The sequence below is a fragment of the Eumetopias jubatus genome, unplaced genomic scaffold (assembly GCF_037043125.1).
Source record: "Eumetopias jubatus isolate StellerSeaLion01/CBP00866 unplaced genomic scaffold, mEumJub1_p1.0 scaffold_7, whole genome shotgun sequence".
NCBI lineage: Eukaryota > Metazoa > Chordata > Mammalia > Carnivora > Otariidae > Eumetopias > Eumetopias jubatus.
Window position 1 is genome coordinate 8,449,277 of NW_028274813.1, and position 17,532 is coordinate 8,466,808.

Below are 17,532 nucleotides of genomic sequence, written 5' to 3' on the forward strand. Positions count from 1 at the left end.
AACATTTGAAGGCTAAATTATTCTATTCACACATACTCCTTGAAATTATAATTAATCTTACACCTTAGAGAACATGCTGGCCTCTTGCTATTATCTTTCCTCCTTCTTTTCCTAGTGAAATGGAATACCTGAAATAAGTATTCACCATTTCCTATGTCAATGATTTACTTCATTGCTACGTGTCAACTCGAATTATCTTAAAGGAAAAACATGAAAAATGTCTTCTTATAGTTATTTAAAATTGCACAAAGCAATGTTACCCCTTTTTCTTAAGGAACACTGAGATCTTCTGTTAGATGACTTTTCTACTTTTTAAGAAAATGGAATTTCCCCCATGCTTCCCTCCCTTCCAAGAATGACAGGCAGGCATATTACAATTTAAAATCCAATACATAACAAATGGCACTACTTTCAGGATATACTTCAAATAAGGCTAAACCAACTTTGACTCAAGAGAAAACGAAGCATTTCAATTCAGTTGTACAGCCAATTTGGGGAGTATTACATGTGATACGTTAAAAGAAAAATTCAAACCTGTGACTACCTCTACATTCTAATGATAGTAAGCACTAGATATTATAAAGAGGAAAACTTTTGGAGAAGTTAAAAATATAAATAGGATTCGGTATAGATAAAACTAGCCCATTATTGTCAGGTTTTCAAATCTGTTTTCTCAGGACTCACAGCTAAAACTTAAATTTTTCTGATATAATTTCCTCTTCTTGTTGTTACCTCCTCATACCTAATCATGCTTGAAGTCGTTTTTGATCATCTACAATGATTTGTTTCAAGAGAATTCAGTAAAGACAATAATCTATGACCTTTTACTCAGTCCACTGAAGCCCTTATAGGTACTATTTGGCATAAAGGATAGCTTAAAACTTCTAAAAGACAAAAGATTAAGCTTAAAAAAAAAAAAACCTTCGGAAGTTCTAGTAATGCAAATTTATTCAAATAGATGACACTATCAAGGTTTCAACAATTAATCTTTCTTCAAGTGAAGGAAGCCACTTAAGTACTTTCAAGAACTTCATTCTACCCACCTTAGTCCTATGAGGAAGTGAAACAGGAAAAAGAATGAATCTAGCTTAGTCTTTGATTCTCAGGGATTAAGAGATGCTGATATTTTTCTATAAAACCAGTTTCTTCCTTATTCTCCATACAAGCAATTATGTACTTTGATGTTGTAGTTTCTTTTTAAATATCAGAATATATGTTTTATTAGTTTAAATGTTCAAAGGTACTTCCTCAACATCGGTTAAAATAAAAAACAAAAAATTATCTGCCAAATGGAAAAGCACAACTTATGGGGAGTAAGTAGTAAACAAGAGCATTCAATGTTAAGCTATTTAAATATTAACTGACAGTGCAGTGCTCCCAGAACACAACAATTAAGCTGGCTCCATATTGCTTTTTCATGCAAAAGATACAGAAACAAAACACAGAGACATCATGAAGGTCATCATTCTTGTTTTTAATTGGGGAAATAGCATAAAGCAATCTTGCTTAGATTATTACAAAACACAATCCAACACAAGATCAAATGGTCAGGAAAGTTTCAAGCATTAAAGAAAAAAAAATTTAAGTGGGACTTTGGCAAGTTTTCAGCTCAGGGCAAATAAAAGTGCAAGTCCGTTTTTTTTTTTAAAAAGTAAGATTTATTATAACTTACAATTTTCATCAAAACCAACACAATCAGGCGTTTAACCTGTACTAAGGTATTAAATCATTATATTAAAATCATTAGTAAAAAATATTACACCCACTTAGATTCCAAGAAATATCTGAAGGGGCTTTATTAACATTAGGGTAAAATGGTAGGCCAATCATGTGCTAGAACTATTGGAAACACTTTACTGACTCTATGTTGACATTTTATAAGCTCTGCCTATGGTTATATAGAATCTCAACAGTAAGTTTCCAGAACTGGCTGAAAATACTTCGTTTCCTAAGAGAGAACAGTAACTGCAGATTTTAACTGCTCACTCCTTTGCCAAGGCATACGGATTGAGAGTTCTGGTGATGACAAGACGCCTACAGAAGTGATGTTGCTACAAACGTAGGAGTTTGGTTATACCAGGCAGGAAACTATAAGGGCTACACTTCACCCCGACAAAGAAAAAAGAAAGGGTTTACTAAAAACAGTACACCCTCTGTGACAGGAAGGAAAATTCTATGGAAGATGTTTAAAGGAAAATTAAAAACTACATTAGTCTAGCAAGAGGAGATGTCACATATGCTACCATGAAACCATTACTTAAGAGAGCAACATGTCTGACATGCCTTAAAATACATACTTGTACTTTTGAAAGAAGTTTGGAGCTTCAAAAAGTTTGGACCACTCTGCCTTACTCAGCAAAATTTCATCTGTGATAGCAAGACCTAAATTAAAAACATATTAAAATGTTGGCATGCTTCAGTCTAACAATCTAGAATTTTAAAGATCTTAAACATACCACATGCATTCACTATAATCCTAAAATCATTAATTTTAACAAATAGCAATTTCAGCCTATGACTTTAGAGCACAGAGATTTTTACATACATACACACTTTTCAAAAAGCTGGAGTTTTTGAGAGTCAAATTTCTGGTAAATTACCATTACTCTAAATGCCATGCTCATAGGATGACTCTTTCCAAAAACTGAAGCACTGGAGTTAACCGAGAAAGAAAAATTTCCCATAAGCTGAGTCTTGCCTTTCTAAAAACAAGCTTCCTGATGTTTCTAAGCAACATTCTCCCATGAAGAGCCTCTTCAGACTACAGAAAAGAATTTTACACTGAGTTTGAAGTTGGTAGTGGTACAGCTAATTCTGTTTCCATGACTATTATCAATCAAATCAAATAATCCTGTTTCAGCTACTTCCCTCAAAGACCGTTTTTGGCAAAAAAATTAGAACAGTACTACTGGGATTCAGAAAGTTTAGAGGTTCTTCCAAAATAATAGGCACTTTAGGCAATCCTGCTCAAAGCTCTCTTCAAGTATATAGCTTGCTAAAAGCATCTCTCAGGTCACCCAGTGGAGACAAACTGGTAGCATTTTAAAACTTTACATGGCAACTGTACAGCACTAAGGCAGCCCATAAAGGGCCAGCTAAGGGGATAGCTTTAAACTGGTTAGCTTTCTAGCAGATAACCAAAAATACTTTGCCTCAAAGGAATTAAACTGAGTTTTTCAAGTCAATTCTCAAATATATACTGTAATCAATCAATAAACACCAAAACCCACTTCAGTGAATGCTTTCTTCATTTTAAACTGCATAGCCAACTACTGGGTCTACAATGGTATGTAGATCCTTCGTGTATAAAGGAGAGCATAAGGATAAACACTTACCTTGTTTAAACTCCTCAACCATGACCATCCGTGTTGAAACGGACACATTGTACGTGGAGTTCTGTTGTGGGTATGCTGGTGTAATTATAGGCATAAGATGGTACCTATCACTGGGGTTTACCTACATACAACAACAGCCAATCAGTTTCTTCAAGTACATATGCAACAGATACTTGGACTTTTTATCCCTTGTTAAACTGAACCAATGATTAAATTTTATTTCATTCATAGCTGGAGTTGAGAAAGAAAAACCATGTAAGGCGACATTGTTTTTATAGGAATTCTTCAGAGAATCAGAGATTTGGTCTAAACTGAAGATTTGATCATTTGGGCATGACTATTCCTGGCAACCTTACTAGAAATAGTGTGCCTGTCAAGCAAAAAAGGTTCTAGTTGAGCATCTATTGATGTTTAGTTTTTCTTTTTTCAACAACAGAAATGGGGATGCACACACAATTACACTTTTCAGAAATGTCATACTAAATAGTGTTCTCTCCAAAACAAATTTTAAACAAGATGGAAACAGTTTTAATATACCATTGACTTATAGGAAGTATAAGCTTCTTAACACATGCTGAGGCTATATTATCCGTGTTATTTTAAGAAAAAATGAAATGATTTAATAACTTAATCTGTATACTAATGATAAGTGACATATTTCCACGAAGGAAACTGTAAATTCAAATCCTTCCAAAATTAAATGCCTGAGGTTTGGAAAACTTGAAAACAGATAGCTTGATGTAATTAACAGACTTAAAACTGACTTAATTTTCAATACTGCAGTAAGATAGGAAACTAATAGAAAAATAGAATTTTATAGACCTAAAAAAAGCCTTACTGAAACCTGTTATTTCTTTTATCAATTAATAAAGTGCATGTTGGTAACATTTAAACTGAGTAAGCGGTAAAGGTCGTAACTTCCCAAAAAGCGGAACAGAAGCTCTTCTTTTATCCCAACCAGGTTTTTGTAATCTGAAATATCCAAACCAATTTTTACAATTACATCATAGTAATTAGAGTGATACTGCTTAGAAGTTATCTGCCACATGTAAACGTTAAACAGTTTTCCTAACACAACCCAATTTTAACAGAATATTTAGATCAAATAAAAAAATACAGGGATTTTGAGTATCCTTTTATTTTTTTTTTTTTAAGCACAAATGCCCACACAAACTTTGACTTACAAGGTAGTTCTATATAGAATAAATTAAAATGTTAGTGAACTTGATAGTATAAACTATGTACAATTAAAAGGAGTTTACAGGGTACATAATTATGCTTCTCACATCAGAGGACAATTATAGTTGAGGTTATCTAAAAGAAAGTGTAATACGGACATGTCCACTCATACATAAAAGGATGGGAAGTCTCCCTGAAGATTATGCAGATGATTTTTACTTGTTATTGCACAGTGCGAATTTGTAGGGGAAAAAATAATACACTAACCCTTGGGTCCCATACAGGCAAATTAAGATTGCATTCTTCAGGCTGTTTCAATAGCACTGGATTTGGCCATTCCCTGTTTAAAAAGATTGTAGCACTTGATAAGACTATTGGATATTACCATCTAAACGTATTTTGTTAAACATACAGCATTTGTGAATGTGAGCCTTCTTCATTCATTTTGCCCTCTTGATATATATATTTTATGTCTATCTGTTGATGTTAATACTACCCGAAGTACTTTTCCTCTAACTATACTTAAACCATTTGGCAGCTTTCTCAGGCTGGTAAGTCACACATCTTCTCTGCCTCTCAAAGAACTGATAAAGCACTATTTAAATAAAAAAGTACTATCCCAAGACACCCAATGTGTTCACCTCAACCTTCAACAGGATAAACCCTTCTTGAAAGACAAAAATCCTATTCTCACACTGGCTACATCCAAAGACAAGTGAGGGTGAAAAAGTTAACTCATTTAGGCAAAGGAGTATGAATAATTAGAGACTGATTAGGAAAATTTTATCTCACAACCTAAAGGTTCTAACATGAATATGTGTGATGAAACTTTGTGACGTGAATAACATTGTTTTCAAGACGCATTCTTCAAGTTAGCTACCTCAGTCTTTTATGGAAGAGATTAAAAATTGGAAAATATTTTCCATCCTTAGTAGCAAGCTTAGCTTCTCAGAAATATTATTTGCTATGTATGTGTAGCATTACAGAAATTCTGACATCCTTTAGTCAATCTCATCAAAACTGATTATATATGATTAAGCACTACCAAATCTATAAATAAGAGAATGTGTACTGAAAAGTGGGGCAGAGTTCTAAATTATAAAATTATTTCCAATAATTTAAATTTGTATAAAATCACTAAAAAAACTATTTTTGCAGTGGGAGGAGGTACAGGGGTTGGCAGGTATAGAGCGGGAAGAAAAATCTCTAAGATCAATTTGATTAAAAACCAAGAAACCTTTTAGGCCAAAGCAACTAATATGAATTGGCAATAATTTTTTATCTTACTTTTCTTAAAAGAAATAATGATTGACAAATGTGAACATACTGAAATGAGGAAGCTTTAAAAAACAAACTCTCCTGAGTTAAGGACTGACCTCAAAGGGATGACAAAATTGCTATTTTTCACACTTAGTTATTCTTAAAAGCTTTTTATATACAATTACATTTTTAATATTTTACCAAAGATAAATGGGCAGCTGAAAGCAAAAAAGTAATTCCAAGAAACTAATGACCTGTAGATTTAGAAAAATCCAAAGAGCATAAGAAGTGGTATATATAAGTTTTATCCAAACTTCCTAAAACTGATATAAGTTCATTGGATTTTAGCAGACATGACAGCTAAAATTCAGGGTTTATTTAGAGGATAAGGAAGCACAAAAAAGCACCTGCCTTACTACCCTGGGAAAGCTAGGGAAAAGGAAAGGAATTTAGGTTTGCCATTTTATACACAACATGATCTCCCCAAAACTACCTAAATGGCTACATTATGAACTAAAATTTGAATCTGAAACCAGCTGCAGAAATGTCATAGAAATAAGACTAAACTTCAGTGTCTACAATCAATTTTATTTTAATATAATCTAAACACATACCATTTAGAAAATACCAAGAAAAATTTATGTACAAGAGTTGATGCTATTGCATTTGGATAAAGCTGGCAAGTTCTTGCTACTAGCATAGCCCAGGAAACACCACCGAGGAAACCTAATATATTGGAATAGATGTTGTGGCCTGTTGATAAGGGAAAAGCAAAAAGAAAAGTTAGTGTTGAACAAAAGCTGAAACATCTTTAATAAGCTAGCCAACAAATTCTGAACTCACGTTTGGCCCACAGTTTGATAGCTCTCAGAGTTAACCTGAAGTTGTCAATGTTTGGTACTAGATGTAAAATTTCATCGGTTACCCTGCAACCTGATTAACAGGGAGTGAAAAAAACAGAACGTTAAATCATCAAAAGTTTAATGATAATATTTCTTTTCAATTTTCTAAGACTGATGTCAAACTTAAATAAAAACTTATTTCATAGAATCAGTAACATTAAAATAAAAAATCTAAAACTTTTATTGCAAATAAAAAGTCTAAAATTTTTATCTCCTATCACAAATGTATCACAAAGAATCTGTAATCTGCCTAATCTCAAATTTTCATCATATAATTAAAACTTCTTCCAGTCGGGATATACGGACAAGGGTTTAATCCACTTAAGTTTGCAAGAATTGTTCTTGCCAGGGCACGGCAACAGCAATGTAAATACAAGAGTGTTCAGAAGTAACCCCTTTAAATACAACAGCTGAAAAGGTTACAAAGAATATCATGATCACAATTAATTAGGGTTATGCCGTGAAACCTAAACCACTAGTAAGAGAGCACAAATGTTAGTCTTTAAATGTCCCAGGAAGAAAAGAAATAACCGTGCAAGAAACTGGTGAGTAAAATAAATTACCATATACCCCTCTGCAGTCTTAACTATTAAGTAAAGCATATTTTATTTGACTCACTATGGGTAAACAGTGTGGCTATAAAAAGCTCCATTATAAAATCTGAGTTAAAAACTATTTCCTATTTGACAAAAACTGCTACTATGCAAATGGAAGTAGGTTTTAACATACCGTTAAGACTTCTTATGCATCTTATATCTAAATTCTTAAGCAGACTGTCATCTCGTAAGTCCAAGTCTTCTGGAATAGTCTGCAGTGCTAGTCTTGCAAACAAAATATCAATCTAAAACAAAAACAAAACTTAATATTCCATATCCATCAAACTATTTTTAAGGCATTTCTTTAACAAAGAATACTCTTTAAAGCCAGGATCTTCTCATCAACTATAAACACGACAATGCCTCCAAAAGTCCAAAGTCCAATAATGTGTATCATAGGTATTTTAATCAGATGTTAAAACATGGCACCATGAAAGAGAACTTGAATAAATACCTACTTGTCATTTTAATCAGGCTTACTAAGTTTGATTTACTAAGTTTACTAATGCATCTACTGGATATACTAAATTTGTTAATGTATCTACTACTAGACTATTTAAAATTAACTGTTTAGTTCTCCATCTATATAAATTATGAATTGACTATATATTAAAAGGTGCCCAAATATAAGGCCAACATCCTTATATTTAGCCCAAATATACCTGCCAGTAAAAAGGGGGTTCCTAACATTTAAGACCTTACATATCTGTAACATTACAGTAGGACTCCCAACTTAGTTTTGACAAAATAGGAACAAAACAAAAATAAACACTAGCTAATCTTGAAGGCTTACAGAATGCAACTGACAAACCACCCCCCGCCCCCACCCTGCTTTTAAGTAGGCTCCACGCCCAGTGAGGAGCCCAATGCAGGGCCCGAACTCCTATCCCTGAGATCAAGACCTAAGCTGAGACCAAGAGTCCGACACAACCAACGGAGCTATACAGGTGCCCCTCCCTTTTTTCCAAGGAAAGGTGAGAGTGTGAACAAACTTAGCATGGATTTGGTCATTATTCCTGAGGGTATGATTTCATGGTTCCAAAACTTTGGATGCTGCCAGAAGTAAGCCTTTTAGAAGATCACTTTAGAAGGCAGTATTTTAAAAGAGCTTACTGTGGGCGCCTGGGTGGCTCAGTTGGTTAAGCGACTGCCTTCGGCTCAGGTCATGATCCTGGAGTCCCGGGATCGAGTCCCGCATTGGGCTCCCTGCTCAGCAGGGAGTCTGCTTCTCCCTCTGACCCTCTTCCCTCTCGTGCTTTCTATCTCTCATTCTCTCTCTCTCTCAAATAAATAAATAAAATCTTTTAAAAAAATAAATAAATAAAAAATAAAAGAGCTTACTGTGAAAAATCATTTAAAACATACACCTACAAAATAGAAAAACAGCTGTACACTTTTATAAATAATTAATTAACTTGAGGTATAGCAAAAATGTTCCAATGAAAGTTTCCAAAGTCCAGTAGCTCCCCCAATTTAGACAGAAATAAAAATTATGTGCTTAACAGGTAACTCAAAAGCAAGTCAACAGAGATTGCCATTTTAAGTAGGATAAAGTGATTTTTCAAATGTTCTAATGTAAACACATTCCCTAAAAGTGTTATTTTTATATACAATGTATGGACAGGAAACTAACACATTAAATATTTCAAGTAACCATCTGACTTTCATCTCCATCCTGAAAAGTTCACACAATTCAGTTGGATCTTCCACAAAAAAAACCAATCCCCCCTTCTTTGGTAATGTTCTTTTGGGGAAAGCAGGACATTGCCTTACCTTACAGATTGTTTTATATTTATTTAAGCACTGACAGCAAAATCTACCTGAACTTGACAATCCTTTACTAAATTTAACATTGGGGCGCCTGGGTGGCTCAGTTGGTTGAGCGACTGCCTTCAGCTCAGGTCATGATCTCAGGGTCCTGGGATCGAGCCCCGCATCGGGCTCCCTGCTCGGCGGGAAGCCTGCTTCTCCCTCTGACCCTCCCCCTGCTTGTGTTCCCTCTCTCGCTGTCTCTCTCTCTGTGTCAATTAAATAAATAAATAAAATCTTTAAAAAAAATAAAAATAAAAATAAATAAATAAATTTAACATTTTATGTCTACTTAATTAAGGTTACTCATCGACTTTTCAAGGAAGACAGAGCTGGGCATCTTTATGCAGCAGTTAAAGAAGTCGCCTTTTTTTGCAAAACAATGAAGTATTATTCTTCCAGTTTCCAAAATTTTACAATCTTCACTATCAGTGACTTTCCAGAACTATTATATATGACAGAAATAACATAAATAAGTGAAGTTGCTTTACTGTCTTATCAGCTTTGTTCCAACTGCCTTCACTACAACTGCTGTGGAGAACAGCAGACAGAAATGAGTATCATCTCAAGAATCTGAACTCATAAATCCTCCCCTACCAGAAAATATCTCAGCATACACACTATCAGGTCACAGTTTTCTCTCAACTTCTTAAATATTTAATTTAAATGATGTCAAGGCAAAGTTCCATGTGCAAAAAATACTACCTTAATAAGACTAAAAGTATATAAATTTGCAAATGGAAAACCTACTGAGTAAAGAGTTTTGTAACAGCATTTCATAGTCAATGTTTAATTATTTCTGTCTATATTTTAGCTCTTAATTTCATGAGGCTCTTTGAAAAAAGACGAAGGGGCAGCTGGGTGGCTCAGTCGGTTGCACATCATACTCTTAATCTCAGAATCCTGGGATCGAGCCCAATGTCCGTGGCTCAGCTGAGAGTCTGTCTGAGATTCTCTCCCTCTCCCTCTGACCTTCCCCCAGCACGTCTCTCTCGCTAAAATAAATAAATCTCTTTGAAAAAACAAAAAAACCCCCCCCACACACACAACACTAAAACTGGGCTGCCTGGGTGGCTCAGTCAGTTAAGCGTCTAACTCCTGATTTTGGCCCAGATCATGATCTCAGGGTCATGAGACTGAGCCCAGCATGGAGCCTGCTTAGGATTCTCTTTCTCCCTTCCTACTCCCTCTAAAAAAATAAAATTAAAAAAATAAAAAAGACTAGAACTGATATTCTACAAAGAACAGAGTCACTTCTATTAAAAAAACTTGTTAATATCACATCAACTTACCAATTAAAATAATTTCTTAACCTACATCAATCAACATTACACAGAACAAGAACTGTCTATTTGAATTGTATCTTACCTCTATCCCATCAAAACACAGTTTGATAACTGGTACAAATGCCTCTTCAACAGCCTGTAAGAAAATTAAGTAAGTTCAGTGTCTCTGAAACTACAGATCAGACCTATACTAGTTTTAGTACTTTTAAGTGAATGAGACATTTGAAATTGTTTAAACATAATTTAGCATAATGCCTGACACAGACTAGGTTCTCAACAACTAGCTTTAACACACTAGGCTCTTGAATCAGACAAACCTAGGTTTAAATCCTTGATTTCTGCCACTCAGATGTAATTCGTGGCCACACTGCTTAGTATTTATTCTTTTTGCCTTATTTCCTACTCTGAACATGAGATGAAATTTATTTTAGGCTTGTAAAGAATAAAATGCAAGCATACATGTTAAGCCCTTGAAAGGGTCTGGCAAATTGCAATAGTTCAATAAATGACAGCTATACCATAAAATTTGCTCAATTTCACTAATTTTTATAACTCCTCCCCTTTCACCCCAAACATTTACGCACTCTTAAATCTTTTACTTCTTCCTGTAATTTCAACTTATCATAGAATGAGGTGAAAAAGTCACTTCGATCAACATGTCTTGGTGCAACACACAACGCATCAATATCGGCACCTAAAAAAAATTAAGCCCATCAACCACTAATTACTATTACAAGAAAATTATTTTGCATCTTATCATGGCAGTACTTGATGTTGAGAATCTGTTAACATTATATAGTGAGCCTCTAAAAATGTGCCCTTCCCCTTAAAAAACATTACTGGTCAGTATAGGAAAAACATGATACTAATTGACGGGATATCTTTTTTCCTGCAGCATCCTCTATTTGTAGTGGCCCAGGTGACCTGGGAGTCAGAGAAAAGTGACTCAGATAGGACTTTTATGTTAAAGAGAGGGAACTATTCAAGAATATACCCAACATTTTGATGTCATTGTCACAGCCATGTTCATTAGCAAACCAAAACAAAGAAAGTGTTTTTTTTCCTCACACATTATGTGAGTAGTGTTTATAGGCGTCTATCTGGGCCCCTAAATGGGACCTACAGAATAAACTCCAAAAAGGATCACTGGCAAGAACCCAAAGAGGCACACCATGGTAAGATATTTGTTACTAATTTAGTGCTTGAGAGGAGGCCAGCCTTGAGTGCATAGGGGGAACACAACAAAGACGATGTAAATCAATAACTGGGATCATAAAAGGGAGAGATCAATGTGGAATCAGGTCAACACAGTCACTTCCCTAGAAGACTCAACATCTAAGGCACCACTCTGAAGGCTGTACAGTCAGCATATACGCGAAGGGAGACCAGCACACAGTGCACAGGACACATCAAAAGCAAATGCACTAACTACTACCGGCACGGGGCAGTGGGGGATGCGGACGAGGAAAAATGTCAGAACAGAGAGAACACTGTCCTGACAGATACTTTTAACAAGGAAGTCAGTGGTTAATGGCTGAAGAATCCTAGTTCTGCCAAGAGATGGCTGGGAGACACTGTTCAAGCCTACTGCCTCTGTAAGTCTCAGACTTCTATGTTACATGAGAATAAGAAAACTGAGGAACAAATGAGATAACGAAGACCAAAAGCTTATTATTAGCTCAGTGCCCAGCAAAAAAGTCCAATAAATGTTCTCTGCCATGCTAACATTTTCACTGTGTATTTATTTGCCTAAGATAAGTACAAAGCAAGGAAACACTGACAGTAATCACCAATGGCTGCAGATACACTGTTGTGGTGTGGTTTTTGCTCAACTGTATTTTACAACTATTAAAAAAAAGCACGGGGAAAAGAAAATCCACAGGTCTTTATAAGAGGCTTGCATTCATTTTTGTTCTGCTTTCCTGACTTGACATTCTTCAGGTAGAGGAAATGATAGAGAGCAGCACTGTCCGAAAGAGCTCTCCACCGGGGAAGGGGGAAGGGGAAAGGTTTTCTCTCTGCACTTTGCTGCACAGTAACCACCAGCCACCATGTTACTGATCTAAAAATGCGACCACTTCTGCTGAGGCACTGACTTACTTCTTAATTAAGCTGAAGTACAGTTGACATACAATGTTGTATCAGCCTCAGGTGTACAACACGGTGATTCCACAAGTCTATACACTATGTTCTGCTCACCACTCTAAGTGCAGTTACCACCTCTTTCTATACAAGGTCGTTAACGTACTACTGACTATATTCCCTGTGCTGTACAGAACTGCCTTTTTTAATTTAAGTAAATTAAAATACCATATTGGTCAGTGCAGGTTTAAGAAGGCATCTTTTTTATCTTCTTAACCAACTTTAGGCTCCTTGAAGTACTCTATCTTCCACACAAACTCACTAAGCTGTATGCTACGCAAGTAACTGCAATGAATGGGTCATTATGATTTTTAAGAACTAAAAAGAGTATTCCTTCTCAAGATAATTAAAACAGTATTTACCTTTTGTATGTACTCCTAATCTGTAAGATCCAAATGTAAAAATTTTTCCTCCAACATTTTCAATTACAGATTGTGGAAGATTCTGTTTAAACAAACAAGAAATGGATATTATATCAGTGGAGAACAAAAGAAATTATTTCAAATAGCACTATATAATAATTAAAAAAAAACAAACAAGAATTCAGTGCAAATTTATGGAGGGTAAACAAACTCTGTAAGCTTTACCAAATACCAGGCCTTCATATACCAACCAATTTTGAAATAAAAGCAATTTCCAACTTTTAGTGAACGTTCTTTAGTGACCCACACCATTTTAGAATTTTGCCATTTCTGGAAACTGCTATAAAAGAGGACTATCATACAGGAGAGCATGTGATTCCATAGCAGTAATGTTAGAAGCAGATTTTATTCATGACCAATATGCTGCACATATCACGAATGTTAGACTATAACAAAAACACATATTCTGATTGCTTAAAAAATTACATTCAATGATTATACTGAATATTTCACAGTACATTAGATATAATTTTACCACATCAAAAGTGACTTTAAGGCCAATACTGCTACATAATAGTTTAGATTTCCAAAAGGCTTTGGTGGGATGACTTTGAACAGAACTAAAACTTACTGATAGTTTCTTAGAGTAGAAACACCAAGAAAAAGGAGAAAGGAAAGCATTTAAAAATCATCTTCCTGACCCTGGTACTACTGTAAAGTACTATGGTGAGTACTTAATGCCACTGGTGGTAAGGATGATACCTGTCCAAACAAAAAACAATTTTAATGTGTGCTTGGTCAATGTTTCTCTTCACTTTCTAATTCCTCAGTAAAGTCTTATTCAGTACCAAAACACCAATCACTCCTCCTCACCTCCCCCAGGTAACATAAATGAAAGTGTTACTTCATACTTCAAGAACCTTAAAAATAAATTATAAAGATTCAGGGACTCCCTTGTTTTTTGAGGGCACATTTAATCATCACTTATACAAAAAGGACCATCTAGATATATAACATTTGTCTTCCTACATTCAGAAATCTAAAAACCTCAATTGCAAAGTTGTCCTGGTTATTTAAATTAAGCCAGCAAGATGTTGCAGGAATAGGCCTACAAAGGGAGTTAGGAAGAAACTACCTGAGATCAATGATCTACGGACTTTTCTAATAAAACAAATCTTTTGGATACGTACACTCTAAAGAACTGTCCACTATAGTGTGAAATATATATAGGTACATATAATGAAATATAGCTAGCTAGGCTGAGGAACTGGATATTTAATTTTAGATCATTTAAACAGAAACAGCCACATGTCATTAATGGCTACTGTATATGGGCACATGTTTACACATTAGTATGTTTATAGCTATTTTAATAATTTTAACCCAGAAATTAAGATTCCTTAATTCAGGTCACAGAAAAATAAATTGCAAAATCTTTTTAAGTCTCAGAATATTAGCGAACAAGACAACTGAAGTAAAATTCAAATTTTATATAATTCCCCCCCCAAATACCATAAATAAATTCATTGGAACTATCTATTAATCACTGCTTCTCAACCAGGGCTGACTCTACTCCTCCAGGAACATACAGCAATGTCTGGAGACTTTTTTGGTCATAATTTGGAGACACAGAGGACAGGGGCAGTGCATCTAGTAAGAGAGAGCCAGGGATGTGTTTTGCTTAAGATCTTACGAGGCACAGGATAACACCCTAAAAAATAATTATCTGATCCCAAAATATCAACAGTGTCAACATCAAGAAATCCTGTATCAAGTCTTAAAACTAACCAGCTGAAGAAGAAATTCTCTCTACAAAAGGCAGACACAAAAGATCAAAACGTATGAAGCCTAACCTCCGTCCCTTTCTCTAACCAACTTACTACTTACGGTTAGGCTATAAAGAAAAGGACACTGATAAATCCGAATAGGAATGAGCATTACTTTCATTCATCCAAACACATTTTCTTACCCTCAGTAAAACCAGCAGGAAGAACTGTATCAAGAATTACTGGTTAAAGAAACTTACTGAAGTAAATACCTGAAACAAAACTACGATGAGGCAGTACTCACACTTCACGTTAAGTAGATCTAGGTTTTGGCTTTGTCTACTTGACTATGGCTTTAAACTTAAACATTTAAAAAATGCCATTAAAACAAGGCTGTATTTCCTACAGAAGGTTAAGGAAACCCTAAGTTCAATAAATAAGTAAAAAATACTTAAACTTGGACATCTGCTGCTCAGCTCAAAAAGAACTTTCTTTTTAAAATCTCATTCACGGGGCGCCTGGGTGGCACAGTCAGTTAAGGGTCTGACTCTTGATTTCGGCTCAGGTCGTGATCTCAGGGTCCTGGAATCAAGCCACACATCCAGGCTCCGCGGGTGTATGCTTGAGATTCTCTCTCTCCCTCTGCACCACCCCCTTCCCCCCCTCTCTAAAATAAATTTTTATAAATAAATAAATGAATGAATAAATCGCATTCGTATCAGGAATTCTATCAGTGAGAAACATGCAGCACACGGAGTCCCCCGTTTAGAACACTCCCACTGTTGAAGTTTTAATCAGTTGCTTAAAATATATATATGCTGTTTTAAGAAAACAATATAAATTTGACTAAAACCAAGAGACTTTCTTCTATGTTAATCCCCTCTCTCAAGTTTTCAATCCTTGGTTCTCTTTCCACCAATTTTTCAATTGTATTATAAATTAAATATGCATTTTATACTGTCCCGGCGAAACTGCCACTATTTAAGCAGTTTTTTTAATGTAATCTCTACCCCCAACACGGGGCTCAAACTTATAACCCCAAGATCAAGAGTTGCACCCTCTACAGACTGAGCCAGCCAGGTGCCCCTATGCAATTTTTAAAAATGGGCTAAATGAATTCCACACACAACTCTAAGAATACATTCCCATTACCAGAAGCCCAGTCATAGATTCATCAACTGTATGTATAATTTTTCAGAATAAGGTTTAGGAACTCAGAGAATATCATAAAAAACTAAACAGATACTCAGTTTGAGAGTCTAATATCTGAAAACCTAAAACTTTGTTCATTGTCGTAGGATTGCTTAAAAGGTAACAAGATTCTCAAATATTTAATATACACTTTTAAAGCACCTCTTCAGGAAAATATTTTTTTCTGTGAAGCATAAGTAATTACTGAGTTTCAGCTTTAAATATTGCAACAGGGCGCCTGGGTGGCTCAGTCGTTAAGCGTCTGCCTTCGGCTCAGGTCATGATCCCAGGGTCCTGGGATCGAGTCCCACATCAGGCTCCCTGCTCGGCAGGAAGTCTGCTTCTCCCTCTCCCACTCCCCCTGCTTGTGTTCCCTCTCTTGCTGTCTGTCTCTCTGTTGAAAAATAAATAAAATCTTTTAAACAAATAAATACATACATACATACTGTAACAAAAGTACTTATAAAATCACTGAATTCAGTTGTTTTCCCTGCTTTCAAAATAACTAGAAACAAAATATAAATTCTGTTATCAAATAGTCTAAAATGGACTTTGCATTAAAGACTCTAAATCCACTCTAATAAGAACAGCTTACTTAAGACTGCTGCTGTTCAGATGGCAAATTATTTCATATACAAATAAGTCACCTTACCTTGCTTTCACTGATTTCTCGTATCCACTCTTTTACCAGGTTATTTAATTTCCCCAAAATTAAAATCCTGTTGACAGAGCAAATATCAATCAAGTATCAAGTTGTTTCATTCCTAATTAAAATGAAAATCAGTTCTCGATAGGTGGTTCCCTAAATTTCAACCAGTTTTTAAGTTATCAGAAAGTAAGTACACAGTAGTTTATTATATGTAGGCACTGTTACACTGGGTAAGGCATTCTTTAGCTGAGTAAGCATTCCCCTTCTGACAATTCTGTACTGTAATAACCAAAAGCATCAAAAATCAAAAGGGAATAAAATTCATTGTAGAAAAAAAGTTTTTTCTAAGCATCAGTCTTGTTCAATACAGATTTCAGGGAATAATTCTGACTGAGCAGATAATGCCTCAAAAATTTTCATTACACTGATAAAAAATTATTAAATTAAAAGAAAAATACATATGTGTATATTCACCTGCGCTGCAGTTCCTCTTCCTCTTCAAAAACCCCAAAGGGCTTCAGAGTCTCAATTAGTTTCTGTGTAAGCAGGCAGTCAGTCTCCTTGGGGGCTGCTAAGCTGATAGGAGAGGTAATGCCATAATGCTTCTGGGGCGGCTGTGTTTGTTGTGATCCCTGCGTTGTAACTGGACTACAAACAAAATTAGATAAAATTACTGCCAAAGAATTTCTACAATTTGAAACAAATCGTTTGACTAGAAAAACTGCTTTAGTAAAATGCATTTCTAAACACAGCTGGGGGGTGCCCGGTGGCTCAGTTGGTTAAGCGACTGCCTTCAGCTCAGGTCATGATCCTGGAGTCCCAGGATCGAGTCCAGCATCCCACATCCCCACATCCTACATCCAGCTCCCTGCGGGGAGTCTGCTTCTCCCTCTGACCCTCCCTCCTTCATGTGCTCTCTCTCTCTCTCAAATAAATAGATAAATCTTAAACACAGTTGGTTTCCTGCCATATCCAAAAAGACTCCTTTCAAAAGACATCTTACAGCAAAAAGTAACCAACCAAAAGCAAGTGACCAAAAAGAAAACTCTGTAACT

The 17,532-nt window shown here is 35.4% G+C and overlaps 1 protein-coding gene across 6 annotated transcripts in view; it reads right to left on the reverse strand.

Moving 5' to 3' along the window:
- The window catches only part of PAPOLA (poly(A) polymerase alpha), a 58,096-nt gene that overhangs the window by 26,216 nt on the left and 14,348 nt on the right, over positions 1-17,532 (reverse strand). For all 6 annotated transcript variants that reach the window (XM_028099074.2, XM_028099060.2, XM_028099043.2 and 3 more), the window contains exons 2-12: positions 16,952-17,125; positions 16,481-16,547; positions 12,872-12,953; positions 10,952-11,061; positions 10,450-10,503; positions 7,406-7,517; positions 6,618-6,707; positions 6,389-6,527; positions 4,782-4,854; positions 3,336-3,456; positions 2,298-2,382 (exon numbers count right to left, since the gene is read on the reverse strand). In XM_028099074.2, the coding sequence (XP_027954875.1) occupies positions 2,298-2,382; positions 3,336-3,456; positions 4,782-4,854; positions 6,389-6,527; positions 6,618-6,707; positions 7,406-7,517; positions 10,450-10,503; positions 10,952-11,061; positions 12,872-12,953; positions 16,481-16,547; positions 16,952-17,125 (1,107 nt within the window). The remainder of the gene's footprint in view (positions 1-2,297; positions 2,383-3,335; positions 3,457-4,781; positions 4,855-6,388; positions 6,528-6,617; positions 6,708-7,405; positions 7,518-10,449; positions 10,504-10,951; positions 11,062-12,871; positions 12,954-16,480; positions 16,548-16,951; positions 17,126-17,532) is intronic.